Here is a 22,965-nt window from a genome sequence, read left to right as displayed (position 1 = left end):
TTTCCTCTCTTTAGTTAATTACGAAGGAAGCAGCTTATCAGAGGGTGAGGATAACGTTCTCTTCAACGAGCCTTAAACACCGCAGTATCGCTTAAAAGTAATTGCCCCGTCGAGCAGCATCCCACGTTGCTCACAACTTTGACGCCCGGAAAAAATGAGACGGTAACAAGAAGTGGCTTCAGTTTAGTACGCGTCAGCTCTCAGCCGGAAGTCTGAAGCTCTAAACGCGTGATGCTCTACCAAGCCGTCTATGCATTTTGTTGATAACAAACTTTGCACTTTGTTACAAGAATTCAGATAGAGAGAGAGAGAGAGAGAGGAGGAAGGAAAAAAGAAAGAGATAGAAAGAAAGAGAGCACTGTCGATTATGCAGATAAACGCGACCATCGTCGTAGTTGTTAATAAACGCTAATTAACCCGGAAATTACCTCTTTTACACCCTCTTTGCAATGTTTTAATAAATATTTAAACACGTTATCCAGTGTTTTTTCTCTTTCGTAATTGCAAAAGATTTAAATTAAAAAAAAAAATACAAATTTGAAATTAAGCAAGTTCTTAAATTTGACAAAAAGGTGTAATAAGAAAAACATCGTAATAAAAATGTTAAATGTATAATACGTTAATAGTTGTTACTTGCCATATTTTTCATATTTTTACAAAAAAGGATAAAATCTTATTCGAACATGTATTTGACATCGCGAGAAAAGAAGAGACTAGAATTTAAAGAAAAAGTAAAACAGTCATCTGAAATGTAGATAAACAACATTGCTATCTTTTATCGTTGTGATCCAGGGTCGACGTGGGCGTTTCAATGCATACAGTGATAAAAAGAAACCAAAATTCCGTACAAGATACGTACACACAAACAGACACAGGTAAGTAAGGGTTAACCCATCGTGTAAACTCATCGTTAGATCGAAAAATATGAACAGAAATCAAAAAACACTATCTGTACACAGGATATATAGAGACAGACACGCAAGGGTTAACCCTGTAAAAACTCAACATAAAAAATATACTAAAACCAGAACCCCTTAATACATATAAATATTCAAAATTACTTCACAACATCGACAATCGCCTTTTACAAGAGTGCTAATATAATTGTACTCGTTCAATCATGTCACAACATTTTGTTCGAAATTCAATTTACGACAAAACTTGTCAAACAAGATCTCGTACACGTATTTACGATCACATGACGTGCGCGTTTGTGCATATCGCGATAGAAAATAATTAACAAAATTATTTACCGTGACATTAAAAGAAACTTATATACAAATATATTTTTCCAATGATTGATTTGAGTGAAAAATTTCTATGTGAAATAACACGACTTCTGCATAATCAACAATTGTAACAAGAACAAACAAAATTCTTCACACTGCACATGCAATTGAAAATTGTAATAATTACTCATTAAAAGAAGAACAACGTCGATTTTGTATGTCACAGACGCAGTTACGTGTACGATAAAAAAACGTTTACAAAAATATACACATGGATAGAGAAACTTCACAAATCGTATATTATAGTTGTACTTACCAACGCAGGGATTGCGATTCACCAACGAGAAGATCTTGTCACATCGTTTTTTTATGTGATTGTGCGGACAGATACAACCGAACATCGGCGATACTCGCAGCTGCATCCAGGACTCGTAACAAGCTTCTCTGGAAAATCAAAATATAAGATACAGTTATATACATGAAATACTTTATGCAATCTCACTCAATTGTTTTATTAAGTTACAGTTTTGTCTTACGTAATTAACGCAATTCTAATTAGTTATTATTACACACACATAAGACATTAAATATACATCTTTATAAATAATAAGCCGCAATAATAACGCACTAACTTCTAGAATGTTTTATCCTCTTGTGTGTTGTGCATTTACATGCAGAATGTCAAATCTCATTAACGAGTTATTGCGGCGCATTGTAATCGTGGCTTACTCGTAACACGGTGCTGTATAAATGTTATTAATTAATCGCGATGAATTCCCGCTTCGCCTATGGCTAGCGTAAATCTCGTGCGCACGCGCGGAGGATTAATGACTGGCCATCAAATATCGGCGTTTTGCCAAGTACGTCGACCTACATCTGAGCCCCAATAGCCGTTAATAAATATTAAAATACACAAACTCCGATATATTCACCCGGAGCGGAGCACTGCTGCCTTCGATATATTTCGCAATATTTTTGCGCGTGTGTCTGTATTCCAATAATCCACGGTAATTGCAAGACATTATCGACGCGATACATATCGGAGAATTTCAATACGTGCATAATTAGCGATTGCCATCGGTATGAGTTGTACTACAACACAGCTCGTAGAAATAATGATACGTCTTTAATAAACTCGACGAGATATACTTTTACTGCTTGCGATATATAATAGGCGAATAATTGAGCGGTATATGTAATTAAATTCTTGCTGTAATTGACAAAAGAGTAAAACAAGCTTCGCTATTTTCAATCGAGTTTGAGGAAAATATTATTATTGAAATTGTGCGATAAGTATTATTACGTGCAATAATATTTATTATACACTTTGAAGTATCTAAGTTCACATAGGGAGAGAGAGAGAAAGAGAGAGATATATATTAAATATGAAAATAATTTTACGTTGCATTATTACAAAAATAAATAGGCAAAAAGATAAATGATAAATTAGATTGTTCTCTCTTACTTCTGATAAAAGTGTTATTTTCTTAATCTTTTTCATTTTATCAGTTCAATTCACGCACACACACGTACAGATAACATACCAGGGGGAACTTCGTTCATCATAGCTGTAAATCGCAGTTCCTTTTTTCTGTCGCAGAAACTTTCGTTAGCTCTGGAAAGTCAATTGCGGTTACGGCGCGTCATATCTGGTGCGAGAACCTTGATCGAGAACTGAAACGTTACCTCTTTCTTTTCTTTTCTCGTCGAAGGTAACGCGAAAACTTTAGCGAGAGAGAGCTCCGGCCAATTGACTTTTGAACTTACACGGAAACACTTAACGGACTTTTCCTGCACACCAACATTCCGCTACAAAATACCAGCTCGCGATGCATCCTTCGATGATGCACAGAACAATTACGATATCTCGTTAACGCGATACAAACTAACTTGTTAACTTTTGTTTTATATAATCTTGCAAAAAGAAGATATATTTTAACGTGGAAAAATCCTTTACTGTTTATTTAAAATCAATTGTGCAATTTTTTACATAGACGTTAGCAGATCCAAGAATTTCAATTTAATTTTAAACTTTTTAAAGTTTAAATAATTGAGTTAAATTTGAGTATTGTTAATTTGTAAACTGGCTTAAACACAGATTAAATCCAAATTAAAATCCTTTGTCTTTTTTGTGTCTGCTTTAAAAAAATTCTGCACACACAATTAAAATATTTCGAGCAACTTTACTTTCTCAATGTTTCTATCTAAAATAATATTTTAAAATGTTTATGTGAGATGTAACAATTATACTAATAAATGTGTACTTTAATGTAAAAAATTTGTAGAATTATTCACGATGTTGAGTCAACATTAAACACTTGACCAAAGAGTTGGTCACTCTCGACGGGAATTAAAATAGTATAGACGAATAGCAAGCGAGAAATAGGGTAAGAGTATTTCGACGCGAATAAGACTCTCGAGCTCAAAATTATTTGGGTTAATGGCACACACGCTACGGTGAATTTCGCTCATCGAATTAGAGGTCAAAGGAGGCAAAAGCGAGCGGATGGTAAAGCTGAAACTGAAGAGACGACGAGAACGATGGAAGGAAGAGGGTGAGCGCATCAAAGAGCGCGAAGGTCCACGTAAGAACGAGAATGCAAGTCACGTTTCATTCCGCATCGCGTGATTTTGTTTGACCTCTCTGTTTCCTTCTTTTACGAGTCGCCGAATTATTTTTCACTTTATCGTGTTGCAAAAATATTTTATTGTTATCCATATTTTTACGTGAATTAAATAATGAAAAAAAAATTAGAAATCAATTTTGCATCATTATTCTGAAATTGAATCTTGCGAAACCTATACACATGGATTACGAGCGCTACGAGTAGATACGTTAGATATATCGAACGATTAGGAAGTTCTCGCACCTGAGGAAATCTTCGTGGCCATGATGGCCCTCGGATGTCACCGAGTACGATAATCTCATGCATAAATTAAATCGAAAGCGCAAAAAGAAGCGAGAACAGTTTTTTCCCAAGTAAACTTTATCCTATCGCGAAGATACAAACTTTGTGAATGACACGAAAAATCAGTACAACTTCTCTCGCGCGATCTTGTCAACTTTGATTGATTGATTGTCGATATAAATTTCGCGATGCTATATATTTAAAGAAAAAACTCCGCATTAAAATTGCATATTTGACATATTTTAAATGTAAAATTGATTGAAATATTTTCACTTGTGCATTCGGACAATTTTTTATACTTTATTATTTTGTACAAAAAATCTTTTTATTTTGTTTCGTTTGCCATCGTTATTTTGTTGCTATTATTTACTCGATCGCTTCGCTGCTATCAAATTCATATGGCAGCCGCGAGAGCTTCGCGCGAGCGGTGCGACAACGGCGCCACGCGAAGTTTCAGCGAAATTTCGCGACCCAGTGACCTGCGCTACGTTTACGCCATTGGCGTAAATAAATCGTGCCGCGGCAATATAAATGCGCATAACCGAAATAAGAAATACAAAGGAGAAATTCATGACTCTCATATAACGAAATCCCCCGAGCCGAGGATTCCATGTCTTATATATCCAATCGATAAATGGCATATTCGTTTCCGCTCCGTCGATCAAGGAAATCGTCTCGAAGAAAGTCCGCTTTCTTGAAACAATACCTTCCTCGATGTAAAACTAGCTTTTCTTCCCACACAAGATTTCTTTCGATCTAAAGTTTTTCAAATTTTGCAAAAAAAGAAAAACCGAGAGATTTGAAGTGTAAAATCTCAATCCATACAAGGATTATTATGTATCATGTAAGTGATACGAAATACCGCAATAATATTTTCTGTATCGTTATTTCGAAACTTTCAAAAATCCTAATTTTAATTAGTTTGTTTTTAATTAAACAACATATAGCACATTTAAATATTTAATCTAGTTTATTATTTGTTATAAATATTAGTTTCACATTTTAAAAAATGCGTAGAAGAAAAGAAAGTATAAAACACGATTGATTATATGTAATGTAGTTCTTTGTTATTCAGAAGTGGCATACGTTTTGAAAGATGCGGTCCTTTTCAATGCCAAATTTCTAACAAATTAAATCAATATGTATTTGTGCAGAAATATAATATATGCAAAATTGTGAAAGTTTTTCTATTCAAAAAACTTTTAAATTTTCGTTGCAGATCAAAAGTTTCGATTAAGATATTAATCAACTCTGTTAGTCAAAGTTAAAAATGTAAAAATTTATGTGAATCAAGCAGTGTGTCATGATAAGATTCAAAGTAAAATTTAAAAACCAATGAAAAAATCAAATCATATGTCAACACACACATTGAAAGTAAAATTAAAATTAACATTAAGTAAATTAATAATGAAATGCTTATAAACATATCAAATAACTTGTGCTTGACAATCACTACATACAATTTTGTCTTTAATGTCAAAACAGAACCAAAACAAGCTATTTAGATTTTTGATTGCTAATAGAAAGAAACTACACACAGACATCATTATCCGTTAGCTTTATCAATTAAACGTAAATATATAAAAGATTTGTCTAAAACATCCGTATCGTTATGCAAATTGAGTTCATTTATTCAATTTTTTATATAAAGTTTCAAAAATACGGCGTTTGTAGTTATAGAATGGTTCTATGACTAAACTATTAATGTTATTCTAGCCAAATTTTTTTTTTCATGAGATAAAGATAATCTATTGTCCGAGTTTTGAGTAGTTTGTTTTTTACATAATTTTTATGTTCTTTAATTCTCGTTTTGAGCATCCTGCCAGTCTGTCCGACGTATAGAGCATTACAAATTGAACACATTACATCTTCTCGTTCTATATTTCGTTTTATATTACTATAATATTCGGAATTAATATAGGAAGAGAAAGATGGTTGGCGAAAAATTGTGCTTGAATTAATTAAAACTTTGTAACACTTGCAAAATAAAATGTTTATCTGTCAATGTTATGTATGTTTTTCGTTGTTACTTGTTTATTACGTATTGATCACTAGATGTCGATTCAGTACGATACGATTTAAATATATCGGCATATATCTGGGAACTCTTCATCGACGCGGACAAAAATAATATGAGAAAAATATCGCTGTCTCTCTTTCAAAACTGAACATTTTATGGGTTTTCAAAAAATTTGATGAAAAAACATAGTAATATATTTTGAATGAATATATATTCAGCAACTCTCCATTATCATTTTATGCGCACATGTCCAAATTGAAAGATAAATTTTTTCGTTTTACGCAATTGTGTTTTCAACAGTTGAGAACAATAATTACAGCGAGACTTTTTCACTAAATTGACCGTTTAATAATATAAAAAACAGATTATCGTATTACTCTCATGATTATATAACACAAAAATGTAGAATCGATATAACAAAACCAATAAAAATTATATCCTCAAGCCGTGCTGGAAATATGCGAGTACATGATTTATAAAAATGCCATATATTGTGTCGTAAGATACGCATAATAATAATAATATAAGCTAATAACTGTTAGATAACAACAAGCGAAAGATCTGAATCTCAGTCTCTAGGCTACTTCAAACAGTTTTCTGTATTTACAATTCAAACTCACATAAAATTCATTTTTTTTTTTATATTATTCAAAATATGTTGCGATCTGACGTATTCTTTTTAATTAATGTAAACACCAATGATCTTCTGTTCAATTAGGATTTGATAATAAGAAATAGCTAAGGAAAGAGGTGTATATCTGAATATATGTGTATATACAATTCGATATATCGGATATTAAATAAAAAAAATCAAATCCTAACTTTAATCTGAAATCTTTGTGAAAAATATATTACATATGGCACGTGAATAATCTTAAATTCTTCAGTTTAAAAGAGAATACATGTGTAAATATTGTTTAAATTGATTTAATTCGTAAAAGAACGAAAAAGTATTAAAGCAAAAAGTAATAAAAAAAGCAAAAAGGGATAAAAAAAGCTTAAATGGTTATAAGAGAACAGTCACGTAAAAAAAAAAAACAGTAGTCCAATTCAATTACAATCTGCGTTTTGTACTTATACATATTTCGTACGTAACTTTATTCAAGTCGCACTTAAAATATGTATATATTTAAAACTCATCATCGTTTTAGCATCTCTTTTATCTATTTAATTATATTTACTGCTCGAGAGTATTTTTCTTGCGTATAATGTAACGTTTCAAACGCTGTATCGAGACTTTGTCAGACGCAATTCGGAGTTTCGGCGATGTCAAATGAGATACGCGCGGGAAATCGACAGCAGCGGAGACAAAGTGGTGCAGACGCGAATTAGTCAGACGCTTCTGCGGAGGAAATCGTAGCGGCTCGTACGAGTTTCCGCGACTGAGCGTGTCGACGACAGACACTCGAGATGTCGTTTCCTCATGTTCCACAGTCGACCGGCGGTTTTGTTTCGTTTTAAAAATAAAAATAAAATAAATCATAATTCTTCAGAAAAGTTTGAATGTTTACAACAAAAATATCCTCAAAATAATGGATTAAGAAACTTATTATTTCCATTGTGACGAAAAAAACTTCACGCGGCGAGAAAGATTTTTGAACGAGAGATTTGAAGGACTTGTAAAAATAATTCTTCAGAATAAAAACGTAAAAAGATCTCACGTTAAGACGTTCTCAATTTGTAGCTCAACATATCTTTTGGTATCTGTAATTACATTCTCACTCGTGAAATATTGAAACTTCTCGAAGATTTTCGAAATGGAGTACGTCGGCAAATATTGCGAGAGGAAATTGTGTAAGAAAAGCACAGAGTTAAATTCAATAAGCGCACAGAGTTCTAAAATATTAACGCGTGTTTAATATTCGGCGTGGATATGGAAAGGTCAAGCTTCGTTTAATATCGAGCCAGGTGTTACGACTTTCCAGGTGTTACAAAATTATTGTACAAGATGCAAAATTAATTTGCATATATGGAAATTTGCAGTTTAATTATCTATTAAAACAACATCTGGTGGTGGAAAGTAATTAATTGGAATGCCAAATTTTATTTGCGACATGTGTTTTTTTCTCACACGCATAATGTGCAAACATAGGTTTAGATCTTCTCTGTCTCTTTCCTTCTCTCTTTGAAAATTCATAAATAAGACATTCTTCTTATGAAAAAATACACTTTCCGCGCGTACTGATTCACATTTATAAATGTTCTGACAGATGCTGAGCGAGCTTCTCGAGAGTTTGATTGCAGAACGCGATAAAACGGCTGTGCGTTATCGCGTCTGAATTACATCGAGGGTTCTAAATGCGAAATAAAAAGAGAGACCCACTCAGCGACCTGTGTGAGTTCACGCCAGTTTTCAGCGCGAGCTCGATCGGTTTCCCCGACGACGAATGCGGTCGGTTCGCTTGAACATCGACAAAAGCTATGCATAGCCCAGCATCGAAAAGCTATTGAATAATGTATGCGCGCCTATCGGGTCTCGCACGAATGATTAACGACACGAGGTCTAAAAAGTCGAATCATTCTTTTTTTGTTGCTCGCTTTCTCCCTCGTCTTCTGGATTTCTGGATTTTTCAATTATTTCTTTTCCGTGAGTTCTTTTCAAGAAAATAAAAAGAACCATAATACACGGAACGCACAGCACCGATTTATTTGTAAAATAATGTTTTTTATGTACAGGATTATTGTGTAAAGGCTTTGCGACCCCGGACGGGGCAAAACCTTTAACCAATAATCGTGTACATAAAAAACTTGTTTGGTTTTTCAGGGTTGTTTAAAATCTGGCGAATAAAAATGTTACATATATATAATTTTTTTAGTGGATCGAAAAATTTACTCAGGTGCGTTAAAATGTTGAAGAATAGAATCAAAAATTTCTCGTCGAACTGCGCGTTTGATGTCACGTTGTGTAAACTTCGTTTATTTTAATACAATCAGAAGTGCGCTCAATTCCGTTGATACATTCAACTTTTAGTGTTCATTAAAGCGTCGCAGACGTGCTCGCGTTTCAGCGCACGGCTGCGGTGCTCTCTCGCGCAGCATCCTTCAGTCTATCTTCCCAACGTGTAACGTTGTAGTAACGACGATGGAGACCGGCGACCGACAGCTTGGTTAAGGGTTGTTTGACAGCCGAGTACGAAGCCCGACTTGGAACACAACCCTTACACCTATCACGTGACGATACGGCCTCATTAAAATTCATAAGGCGACTCGCCGGTTCTCGCTTCAATCCCCTCGCGTCTCCGACCCGGAGCGCGCATTATATATTTATAGACGCTCTCGGATATGTACATGAAGACTGCACCGGACTTCTATGCGTTTACTCGCGAGCGTATTCGATGATCTAAAGTAGAGTAAAAACGTCATTTATTTTTTACATCTTCCAGAGATTATTATTATTTTTTTTTTTTTCATTCTTAATCTTAATATCAAGGAGATGATATTTACCAGTTGTGATGTTTTATTTGATTTTTATTTATAATTTTAGACTTACACGCTCGTATAATTAGCCGTATGTCTTTTTTTTACTTTATATCGGACGAGCTTAAAATATTTCTCATTAGAAATTATTTATATCTCTTTTAAAATAAGAAGAGATACATATATAGTATGTTCAGTTGTAAAAAAAAAGTAAATCCTTGAAAGTTTTAATAAACGATAATAAACGGTTGTCAGTAAAAATAGAAAGCGCAGGAGGCGCTAAAAATTAATTACAAAACAACGTCCTCGCAAAAAACAAAGTCAGATAACGATAAATATTTGTTGAGCCTTTATTTTCACCCGTTTGTTCACTTTGCTGCCTCGGATCTACCGATGATGAAAAATACTCGCGCGTATATAATTACCGTGAACCGTGTCAAAGAAGCCCACAGAGACTTTATTTACCTTTTATCTCTCTCTCCGCGGTTCTCTCCCCGCCCCTTTTTCAACCTCTCTCGTCGCGCAACCAGAGATTGTCTTCCCAACCCCCAGCTATCCTCGCCGCGCCACTTTTACTCGGTTCCTCTACTTTCTTTTTCTTCGCTTCTCTCGGAAAGTTACGCCGGAGCAAAGTCGGGCGAGCTCGAAGTTTCCGCTGGAAACTCAGCAGTCGCAACTGCATTCTACGATTGTGAGCGTCTGTCGGGGGACGCGCGCGCGAGCGCACATACAGGAAAAGTTCGCAATTAGCGCTAATTACGCTCGAATGGTCGACAATTAATTCGCGCAATCTACCCTTCAATCTCGGTCACGGTTACCGGGTTTTGCGAAATAGCGCAAGCCACACAGTTGCATTTCGCGTGACTGATGACGTCGTGCGCGAAAAAGAAAAAATAACACCGTAACAGGGAGAGAAATAATTTGGCTTTTGAATCATTCGTTATCCGAAATTATGCAGTTTGTTAACAGCGTTGAAACGAGAACTTCCGTATATTAACTCTCTCTTGCTCGTTAGTGCAGTTTTACATATGATAAATATTTTTCTCTCGCGCGTGTAGAAAGAAAGAGAGAGAGAGAGAGAAAGAGAGAGAGAGAGAGAGAGAGAGAGAGAGAGAGAAACACATGTTGTTTATCTGTTTCTAATATTAATGTGATTTCTTTCTGATTGAAATAATAAATAAAATATGTACAATAAGCGTATAATAATAATGAATATCTCTCTCAGTAAATGTATTTCAGTTTTTATTTATTTTATATTGTGTGTGTATAAGAAATATATAGATTTTATTTAATTCTATTATATTTGTCTACCGTTTTGAACAAATAATTTGTAAAAATAATTTGCTAACAATAAAAACATTTGTGTGTGTTTGCGCGCATTCTAAATCAACGATTATTGCTTAAATGTTCTTCTCAATCAGCGAAAAAATATGCGTTTTGCATTTTAAAACGTTCCAGGTCGCATTTTATGAATATGAAATCATATTTCACACCAGGCGCACATATACGAAGATGTTCGCGATGAAGGCAACACTCCTCTCCACGTTACTCTTCATTCATATCCTGAGAAAGTGCAATAACTTCAGCATCGCGCGATAAGTGAAAAGTTTTATCAAAGTTCGTTTCGCACTTGTGCGAATTGCACGCGTTCCGCGCGTACCAAGCTTCGATATTAACACTAATTAAGGGCAAGATTAATTTCGGTACAAGAGGGAATTGCCGGCGATAGCAAGTTTATAACTCACAAAAAAGGAAACAGGTTTAATCAGCGCAAAAATAAATCGCACCAAAATGATATTCCTGAATTTGTATTCGCGTGTCATCTTTTATATGTTAAATCAGACTAATGTCAAATGTTTACATGATAAAAGAATTATCTACTAAATCGCAATCACGCGGCTATATATAGAATAACTTTGGTATATGAGCCGCACTTATCGAAAACTTAATTTAAACATACTGCTTAATTTATCAAATAGTATTTACAATGTTCAAGACAAATCATTTATATCAATAAAATATTTACTGTTTTCTCTGATATTTGATGCGGTGTGTTTTATTAATATTCAAAGATGGTTTTCGAGTTTAAACAGCGTTAGTATCATTTTTTTATATCGACGTTTCGTGGACATTTCAGTTTACTTCATCAGAATTTTAAGACCAACTTGATACTTAAATGCTCCTTGACAGATGTCCTTTTTTATAGCGCTAAATTACACGGAAAAGGTGTGGTAAAGTGATAAAGTAATGTGGCAAAATAGAAGAGGGAGATGTTACGAGGAAGGATGAATTGCCACAGTGGGCTGGTCATTTGTCCATTATCTCCATGGAGATTGTTTGGATGTTTGTACATCTCCAAGGATTCTACATATTTTCTAGAAAAGTAAGCTGCAGTTTTGGTTAGTACTTTAATTTGATCAAACATAATTTTATAACCAGTTTCAAAATGGTATTCTGCTAATGCTGTTTGTGAGTAGTTTTAAACGTATTGCTTGACTGTTGTTTTAGTCGTGTGGTTATCATCCTATGTACACCAGTTTCTTCTATGTATACTTTAACGCATGAACAAAGTATTTTGTATATTTCCGATATGTCTAGTGACGGTCTTTTATTGTTTTTGAATAGTTAAGAATCTGTCCTGTACAAAGAAAACTCTCACCACAAAGCTTATTAAAAAAAAAAAAAACAAACTTCCAGACATCTTAATACACAGAAACGCGGTTCCACTTAGACTACATGGATTATTCAAAATCCATAAAAACAACATATCTCTCAGACCGATAGTAAGCGCTATAAACTTACCTACATATGATCGAGTTTGTGCTATTTGATCTATACCTGGAAACTCTTGCGAGAAAGACAAATTCTATTGTCAAAAACTCATCAGATTTTATCTTAAAAATCAAATATGTCAAACTCCTAACCTAATGATATCTTGGTCAGCTTTGACATTGTGTTTCTATTTATATAGGTATTAATCCTTGATACCATTACTATAATAAAATTATCTCAGTTCAAATATCGCCTGACCTTATATCATTGATAGAACATTGCTTGACTATACAACCTATTTCACAATAACTAATTCTATAAACAAGTCACAGATATGTAGCTATGAGGGATCATCAATTTCCCCAAACATAGCAAACATATTTATGAAACACTTCGAATTTCAGGCCATTAAAAAGGTCCCACTAAAGCAAAGCCCTTCCTCTTGAAAGGGGCACAGCTTTCCCTGCCTACACGCTTAAAATACAAATAAATAAAACATAAAAAAAAAGTAGTCTTGTTTTAATACTAATGTGTCTGATTGAAACTGTGTCCGATTGCGACTGTCGTGTGTCCGTTTCAACTCGTGTCCAATTGAAACCGTGTCCGATTGGTACTGTGCCCGATTAGAACTATGTCCGATTGCCTCCGTTATGTGTCCGTTTCTTGTTGTGTCCGATTGAGTCTGTATCCGATTGACATATCGCGTCCGTTTTTGTGCGCGTCTGGGACTCATCTTGCTAAACTTTTACTGATTGGTAGATTGTTTACTATATGCGAGAAAGATAATCATTCAAAAAAAACTTAAAGAATTAAAAAAATAACTTTGCAACAAAATGGCTATGTATTGCAACAAATAAAGAAAGTAATTAGAAAACATCAAACTAAACCATCTATCAACACACAAAACAACAATACAAGCACAAGAACAAACACCAGACTTGAATAAACGAGTCACTTGCCTCTCACACAGAGAGTTATAGATAAGATTGGCAGAATTCTGAACAAACACAACACATAAAAACGATTATAAAACACTGAGAAAAATAAGAAAAATTCTTAACAATCCAAAGGATAAAAGACCGCCATTAGACATATCAGGAATATACAAAATATCTTATTCATGCGTTAAAGTACACATAGGAGAAACTGGTAGAATGGTTATCTCACGACTAAAAGAACATCAGTCAGCAGTAAAAGACTACTCACAATCAGCATTAGCAGAATACCATTTTGAAACTGGTTATAAAATTATATCTGATCAAACCAAAGTACTAACCAAAACTGCAACTTACTTTTCTAGAAAATATGTAGAATCCTTGGAGATATACAAACATCCAAATAATCTCAATAGAGATAATGAACAAATGACCAGCCCACTGTGGCAATTCATCCTTCCTCGTAACACCTCTCTCTTCTCTTTTGCCACATTACTTTACCACTTTACTATATCTTTTCCATGTAATATAGCGCTATAAAAAAGTGATGCCTAGCCAAGAGTATCTGAGTATCAGTATTGCTTTTGAAACCCTGATAAAGTGAATTGAAAACGTCGTTCTTCACAAAACGTCGATATAAAAATGACACTAACGCGGTTCAAATCCAAAAACCATCTTCGAATATTTACTGTCTTCTTTTATTATGAGAAAATTATGAATATAAAATTGTTATTTATCCATGTAGAACACCAAACTATTAGATAACTATACTATCTATCGAATGTAGATATATCTAAAATTTTTATCTTCAAATTTTTTTAATAATTTGCTCAATATGTCTCATTTATGTAGTATATCTACTAAGAATAGTTTAAAATAGAACCAAAAAATGTTTACAAAAAAAATGTTTAACGTAAAGCAAATTTTCTTCATAATATCTTGCAAACGGTTCTAACTGCCCAGCATACATCATTTGGAAAATCTTTATTCTTTATGTTTAAAAAAACTTTTGTATTTTTGCCATATATTCTATCAAGTTATATGACCATGATGTATGGATGAGACATACGACTCGCATAAAAATCCTACAACACTTTTTTTCCAATAACACTTTCCAGTATTTACTAATGTAAAACACATTAAAACATTATGTATTAACATTATATATTATTAATAAATAATAGATAAGAATGACAAAAAGAGAAAAGAATGCGAGAAGAATGCTGAAGTTAACTTGTTGGATAAAAGTGTAGTACTGCGCATGCTCGCGTAGACGTAAGCGCTGTATTACGCATATCCTACACGTTAAAACGTATCGTATATCCTAAACTGAGGTGAGATACATAAGACAGCCGAATAAAAAATACGAAAGCTACAAGTAATTTGTTATACTTTATTCTTTGTTATCCTCTTCTTACATATTGCAAAGTAACGGCTAAACTTTTTATAAGCCTTGTAGCAATCATATTTTACATGCCGTAAAATATAGTTGCGCTACTTATCACGCTGAATTGACTAAACTGACGATGACGTCGTTAATAGTAACAATAAAAAGTTGAAATCACAACACACCAATGTAAAGACACGTAACAAAGCGGTTGCACGCAAATTGTCCTCACATCTATTTTTTTTTTTTTTTTTTTTTTTATCTATGCGGCATAAATCTACTAGGCGCAAGTCTAAATCCCGGAGTTATTCCACTTGAAGCAACTGCTTCGCGCGCGATTTCGATTTGTCATTGTCAAAATTACGCGCTTCCTTTTAACAGCAATAATTATTCGCTAGCATAAAGACAGACACGTGCCGCGCAATTGCGTTAATTGACTCTAATCGCGTATTTGCAATCGCTCTCGAGCGCGACTATAACGGCAAGAGTCGTATCGCCGCCATCGCTCTCCTTCGCCAGCGACATGCCGGAATTCGCGTTGAAACCATCGAAAATCCCATTACGGAACTACGTCGTCGTAATTATAACGTGGCAGGTTGCTGCATACGTGCCTCACGTACGCGTCGCATCCTGTTCGTGCGCAACCGCACGCATACACGTTCCGCGAGCAAGCGCACGCTCATCACACGGCTTTCTCACAACGCGACGAGAAATTTAGTGCGCTATAAGGTCGTTGCCACCAAAGTTTACCGATTTTTTTGGCCGAAATAGCCGAAGAATAGAGAAGTGTTAAATTCAAGTTTTGTTTCTCCGTCGAAAACGTGTTTTTTTTTTTTTTTGATAATCATCCGCTCTCCTATTTTCCAAATAAATATCTGAAGTTCAAAATTATATTTTTTCAATGCGTCATTATTTATCTGAAAACGAGAAAATCGGCGTAAAAATCTCTGGGGAACACGCTCGAATGCTCGCAACACACTCGTGTCACGGCTCGCGAGATTCGTATATATGTCGCGATAACGTTGTTTCGCGTCAAACCATTCGGGAAATAACGATTGAATTTTGGAAAAGAGATTTAAAAACATGAGTGCTAAATTTAGTATTTTCGAAACTAATGTTTGTCGTACAAAATTGTGTAAAAACCAACTCGCACGTGTTTTTTTTTTCCCCATAAAATTGTATTTAGAATCCGAAATTTATAGTACTGCTTCAACGCTCGGAAGCTCTGTGTCGTGTATTCAAGATTCATCAGTGTAATGTGATCGCGATGATTAAGAACAGCAGAGTGGACGATGCAGACGGGCGAGAGAACCGAGCGAGCGAAAGCGGTAGAGGAAAACGCTGAAGAGGGGGAAGTTGAGATATATACGGAAAAGCGGTGGCAGGTGGAGGAAGACCCGTTCTCACCTGCATATTGTATGCCGTATGCTGCAAGTTTACCGCACTGAATTACCAACGCCTCCTCCGTGGTTGCCTTCGTGGCGCGCCTTCTCGTTTCGATCTCCCGCTAATCCCTCTTTCACCTTCGCGCGGTCGTGTATGCCAGAGACTAACGCATAAATTAACACTTTACCGCTCTTCTTCGTTACGCTCGGAAATTTTTAAAGATGCCGCTCTCAAATTTTTCGCTTCGAATTTAACCTTCGAATACTAATAATAACTTTTCGCACGTACTATTGTTACCGGAATATGTCGCAAACCGGCGATGATTTTGGATGTGTGTTTCCGGTCTCTATCGTGAGAATCGCTACGAAACTTCACGTTGAATCCGAAAATTTTACTGACGGACGGGACGTTACTTAATTTTGCTCGTTGTCTCATATAGACGTGTATAATATCGAGAAAATAATACAAAAGTATTTCCAAGAGAAATAATGCAAACATTCTCAATATAATTACCTTCTTTGTTCGGAAATATACTAATTTGTATATTTTTTTATATATTTTTAGATAATTTCAGAGATAACATTTTTAAACAATTAAAGAATCTTTTAAGGCTCCGAAGTTTCCAAACTAATAAATATATAAACGGTCATGAGAGCCGTTCGCTAGGTGTTGTGCGGAAATTATACGTGTATATATATGCATATATACGTGTTCACGTGTAAATTTTTATACGTGAAATTCGAATTGTAATAACAATTCTAAAATTCATATCGGATGTTATACTTGCATCTCGTATAAGAGAAATCCCAAATACCCCCCTAATTGAAATTAAATTTATATTGCGAAAAAAACTCCTCGGCCAGGAGTCGAACCTGGAATCTCCGGCTTTCCGTGCCGTCGCCTTTCCTATTCGACCACCGAGGCACTTGGAGTTNTTCTCGCAATATTCATATAACATTTTTAAACACACGTATATGTGTACTAAGTAAAATGTTTACCTTCTGTGACAATACGTATATGTACGTATATGTATGTGTGTACTAAATAAACGTTTTTCTTCTGTGACGGTATCGTCACAGTGATATATTTTATTTCGAATATTTGAAAACCATCCTATAATAAGAAAAATATATTAAAAATCGAGATGAGAGCAACATTTTTGTACACACATTTCCACAACATGCGGAAAATAAATAAAACCACACACATAAAGCTTACAGATTTCCCGACTCGCTCTACAAAAATATCGTGCAACGCTTCTTGGCGGTTGTGCTTTTGCCGCCTTTGGCTTTTAGCCGCGTCAGGATGCACGAATGCAATGATGCGTTTTGACTTGGGCGCGCGTAATTCTCATGGATCTCAGCGTGTAAGGACGTGCGTAAAAGGACGCTGCTTCAGAAACAGAGCTGGATCAGAAAGGACACGAAGCGAGTAAAATGGATTTTCAACCGCACTGCAGAATTACCCGGCCAAGTTCCCGCTCGGACAGCATAAAACAACCAGCCGGTGGTTGCTGGTCGAGGTCAAATTTATGACGCACTCGCACACCAAAATAGAAACGCGTTGAAAGTCAACCTTTGCTTTATTTTAAAAAAACTCTGCGCGCAGCAAACAAAGTTCTCTTCGATAAGAATCCGGAAATTTTGTTTCGATAACAGTGTATCGTCTTTATTCCCACTGCGAAAAGATCAATCATAAAAGTAACAGCGGCAGTATAGGAATAAGTAGTATAATTAAATATCGATCGGCCAGATCTTGCCAATCTTTTCAAGTTTCTTTTTATACTGTTAGACGCAGCAAGATCACGTCGAAACAAGTTTGGCGAGATTGGCCCCTCTCGAAGAGGAGCAAACTTCGGCGTTTAACAAACAAACCTGTCGCGCTTCTGGCACTGATGGTCTGTTATGGGCATTTCAGCTTCGCCAGCTAACTGGCCTTGTCTTCCTATCTTGCTCGCTTCCTTCCGTCCTTCCTTCCTTCCTTATTTCGCGTACAATTCCTGTTACAAATGTTGCACTCCTCCACGCCAGAAATCGCGGCCACGTCCATGCCAGTTTCTCGAGATGTAACTCCACAGATCGTGACTGTGCAAACCCGCCCGGGGGAGACATACATTCGCCATTTTCCGTGCAACTATCACGATGGACGCACAACGTCTTAGTTTGAGGAGTAACGTCAAGAACGTAACGCAGAAACTCGCGAAAAAGCTTGCCATTTCAAGTTATCTAAATCATAATGAACGAGACTCTCATATTCTCTTGATCGGGTCTGAGTTGTTCAAACCTTCTTTAGAATTTCAAATGTTCACTTTTCAACAGTAATATTTTTATTTCAATTGTTTTCACAGTTCCTTAGATATCAGAAAGCTGAGAATAATCCATAAATTTCTTAATAATTATTAAAATATTAGCTTCGTGTATTTAGATCGTCAAATTAAAGTGTTACGCAATAACTAGCAGTCTTGAGTTAATGAGAAGATTTTGTAAATAATCGGTAAATTACACGCGTTATTATATGTATTAAAGTACATGCGTGCGTCGTATATTGTGGTACTATAATTAATTAAATATTATTATCGTAAAAGACTGTATTAATTGATGACATAATGTCGTGCAAACTGACAACTCCTGTCAAACCTCGTACACGTGCAAAAATATTGGTGTGTCACACGATCGGATCGCGTCGCTGATTAGACGCGTTTAAATACGTCAATTATAATAATCGTTAATATCGGCAATATATAACGCACGTTTTCCATATGCGACATAGTTCATTATTGCGACATTTTTATCTATATGTATTCAAGAGAGAATTTTTAAACAATAATGGTAATATAAAAAATAGTATCAGGCTGCTCTTGAAACTCTGATGAAGTGAGCTGAAACGTTCACGGTATAAAAATGACATTAACGCGGTTCAAATCCGAAAAACCATCTTTGAATATAAAAAATAGTAATATAAAAAAATAATAATAATAAACGTTATTTTTTATTACGTCGCATTGCAAAGAAAATATTTTTTGTTAGAATTGCATTGCGAAAAATAGAACGTTATATCGATCGCGTTAAAAACGTACGCTAATGTCCTTATTTCGGCCTGTCCGAAGATCAATCTGACCTAATCTATCAAGAGAAGATGAAGAATCTATTGCGCTGAATCCGTCTTCCGATGTAAGATTTGCCGTGCGCCGAGAAACGGTGAATAAATCAAATCGCAAATGCGTTTGACGTGCGGCCAGATTGCGAAGTTTTCCGCGGAATTGGCCACAAGCCTGGCTCCATCATCGATTGCTGGAAGATCGCGCGCTTGTTTCACGCCGGTCGTGCGTCTTGATGCATAAATTGCATCACGGAAGCAATCGTCAATGCCGTCGTTTCTTTCGCTCGATTGCGCTGGTGCGCGCGAAATTACCGCGCATTGGAAAATGATAAAATATGATGTGATATATCGGTTGCGAGAATTTGATTTTGATTGATTGAAGATCTCAATGAAGCGAGAACAGCTCGACTTACACTATTACTTCTTCTCGAGTTTGTCAAGATATTTTGAATGCTTATTTATAGCCGTTATATGTATGCGGGATGTTTGAAACTTTTGACACAACACACAGCCGGTGTAAAAGTAAATTAGTTCAATTTGAACAAAAACGTCATGTATCATTTGCAAAATTTGCAATAAATATTCAAATATTAATTACTTAATATAAACCAATGCGCGGCTAAACTTTGTGAGCATGTATAAAACTATATAATTTTTAGAAAATCAATAAATCAATATCAGCTAATAGCGAAAAGCCGTACTACACGTCACTCCGTCTCTCATTGCTAAGAGATTGCATGAGATAAGACATTTCTCTTTATAATTAAAAATCATGTGGTTTTATCCGCGCTTATATAGAATCCAGATCATAGCTTCTCACGCGCTTATTGATTCACATTAATTAAGTAATAATAACTTAGTTTACGAATAAATATTTATTCGAATAATAAATATATATATATATAAATATTACAAATTTTGCAAGATGATATATATGACTTTTTTTCATCCAAATGATTCAATCTATCTTCCACACTTCGACTATCTTTGTGTCAAAAAGTTTTAGAGACATTTTGTATATGCATATATATGTATATATAAGAGAATATAACATTATGTATTATTGTAGGCATTGAGCCTACAATAATATACATATATTGTAATATATATTGTAACTTGAGAGCAATTAATCTTCTTACACTTCTCTTCTTCTCTAAATAATATATAAGAGTATTTATTACTACTTAAACATAATTCACACTCATGAATTAAGTTAGTTTAATAACTTGAACAAATGCGACAACTCAGACAAAGTCTCTCACGAACTTTCAACTTCAACCATGTCGATTGCTTCAGCGGTCCCACACAGAGTCTCGTTGCGTAATGCTCAAAATTATCGTGCGCGATAAGACAACATATGTTCTTACAGATGGCGCAATAACGACTTTTTTTTTATCAGATAATAGATAACATAACAATAAACGTACGAGAACATTGAATACAAGGCAATACATGCATGTATACACTGAAAAAACAGTTTTGTTGAGATTACCAAATTTTTGTAATCTTAACTAAAATGTGGTTACCAAAACACTTTATTTGGTTTGATTTACCAAATTGTGGTTATCTCAACAAAACTGTTTTTTCTTGTACAGATAATCGGCAAAGTCAAAGTATTTGTATAAAATTTCTTTCTGGCGCTTACATTATTGACATCTATATATAATTAATATCTATATATAATTTTGTAAAAGAATGTTTAATGAATAATATATGAATTCTGAAACGCTTGCAATAAACAAGATCGCGGAATTTGTTGATTGTTCTGATAGGAAATTGAGCCGTAGCTCAATTAGTCACGTAATTAGTTATGTAATCCCATGGTAAATACATGGAAGAGCAGTTCGACGAAAATGAACGAAAGAGGGATCCAAGATGGACTTCGGGGATTTGCGAATCCGGTCACGGTGGAAATTAATTTTCGACCGGCGGTGAAGAAGAGAATTTAACGGCACCCAGAAATCCAGAATGATAGCGCTAATTCAAGAGAAGAGACTTCTGTTCAACTCATTTTATTGCTCTGTATTCCGTAGATATGCGCTAAGATCGCCGAAAGAATTAAAGTGAGAAAACATAAAATAAGTTTTAAAGATGTTGCAAAAGTTTTCGTAATATTTCAAAACTATTTCGAAACGCTCAAAAAATCTAATTAAAATATTAAAAATTAGTTATCCGAAGAGATATGTGATAACTTTTGTTAAAACAAAAAAAATTACACTATGCGATAGTTTTAAATTTATTTTTAATTTTCTTTTATCAAAAATACTGGTTTTTGGAATCATATCCCGATCTCTTTATACTTTGATAAACCTCTGAGAGTTGATTTTCGCAGAACAAAACTTTGTACAGATATCATCTCTTTTAAGCTTTGAAGTCAATATTAAGTTTCTCAGAGTAATTAACCTTCAATTAAATTTCTGTGAAAACAAACATTTATGTGAAATCCAAGCCAAAGTATATAAATTCTTATTTATTTGCTGTACCAAAGCTCAATTTCAGTAAACCTTCTTTTGTTTTAGTTTTCTTTTATAGTGACTTTGCAAAACACACATAAATTCCATATTGCTTCCACATTGCTATAAAATGAAATGAACTGGTGATAGTTGGATGCTCAATGGAGCGAGCGAGATTCCGATCATGAACATATAAATCAAGCCAGATTACTGATCACGAAGAATATGGCGGAACAAGCAGTTCTTCTCTTTTTTGTTTGTGCTATTTTCTGAATCGAGTAGAGAAGACGAACGAGACGCGATTACCCGATAAAAACTGCTATCCAAAATCGAGTAAATATTTATTGAGCAGCACGGACGATCGTTCGGTCATGCGAGTGGTGGCGCCATTGTCACGGTCGGACATTAACAGATGGCTTCCGCAGCTCGACCGCGCATAAAGATGCAACTATTTTTTTTCCGGCCAACTTTCCATTCTATCGCGTTCGAGATGTGTTCGATCACGTGCAATCGATGCGTTTCTATCGACCCGGCTTGAGCGCTTAATCAAAATTGCTTCTTGACATTTCAATATCATCGGAGTAACGCGCGGATCAATATGCAATCTATGTGCAATCTTTTATTGCATCCGAGATAAACTCTGCGGACTTTTTTTGAATTCAGATTTTTGACTTCATAATCCTCTAGTACTATTTTTATCTCTATGTATTTCCAGTTCTATCTATCTACATTTAGATAAGTTTTTTTTTATATCGTATAAATAAATACGGGAACGGAAGTGAAACCAGTTTAAAACCAAAAAACAAAGTTGGTAAGACTACTGTTATATCGTTCGTTATTTTGAGAACAGCTTTATTTAAGAATTAGATGAAAAATGGCAATAGAAGAGAGGCAAAAAGAGCGTCAAAGTGAGAGGAACGACGGCAGCGATTGCTCCTAAAAAGCCTGTCCTTCGTTAAGGAGCTGCCTCATCGTCATCGTTTCGACGAGGTTCATACGTGAGTTGCATCACCTCGTTGCAATTACGCTGACCTCGAAAAACTCGTTAATCTGGAAGATAATCAGCCCGCCGAAATGCAAGCTCGAACGCGCCGCGCCGGCTCGACGGAACCCATTAAGTTTCCATACGTGCGCGGAAAATTAGCGCGATAAATCCGCAATGCGCGTTACCCGGCGAAAGCTGCTGGAGTTGCAAATATGAATCGCATATATGCGATAATAAAAGACGGTGCTTTTCGTCGTGTCCAATCATTGCTCAAGCGCGTAAAAATAATAAAAATGATATTTTTATTTTTTAGCGATTTACAATTTTTACCTCTCTCTCTCTCTTTTTCTCTCCCTCCCTCCCTCCCTCTCTC

The 22,965-nt window shown here is 35.1% G+C and overlaps 1 protein-coding gene across 1 annotated transcript in view; it reads right to left on the bottom strand.

The window, feature by feature from the left end:
- Positions 1-22,965, bottom strand: part of LOC109856624 — a gene marked incomplete at its 3' end in the record, with an annotated part of 163,837 nt that overhangs the window by 13,535 nt on the left and 127,337 nt on the right. The window contains exon 6 of the mRNA XM_020432094.1: positions 1,546-1,673. Within this exon, the coding sequence (XP_020287683.1) occupies positions 1,546-1,673 (128 nt within the window). The remainder of the gene's footprint in view (positions 1-1,545; positions 1,674-22,965) is intronic.

The sequence above is a fragment of the Pseudomyrmex gracilis genome, unplaced genomic scaffold (assembly GCF_002006095.1).
Source record: "Pseudomyrmex gracilis isolate BER0280 unplaced genomic scaffold, ASM200609v1 scaffold_127, whole genome shotgun sequence".
In the NCBI taxonomy this organism is placed as follows: domain Eukaryota; kingdom Metazoa; phylum Arthropoda; class Insecta; order Hymenoptera; family Formicidae; genus Pseudomyrmex; species Pseudomyrmex gracilis.
This window is presented reverse-complemented; position numbering and strand designations above follow the sequence as displayed.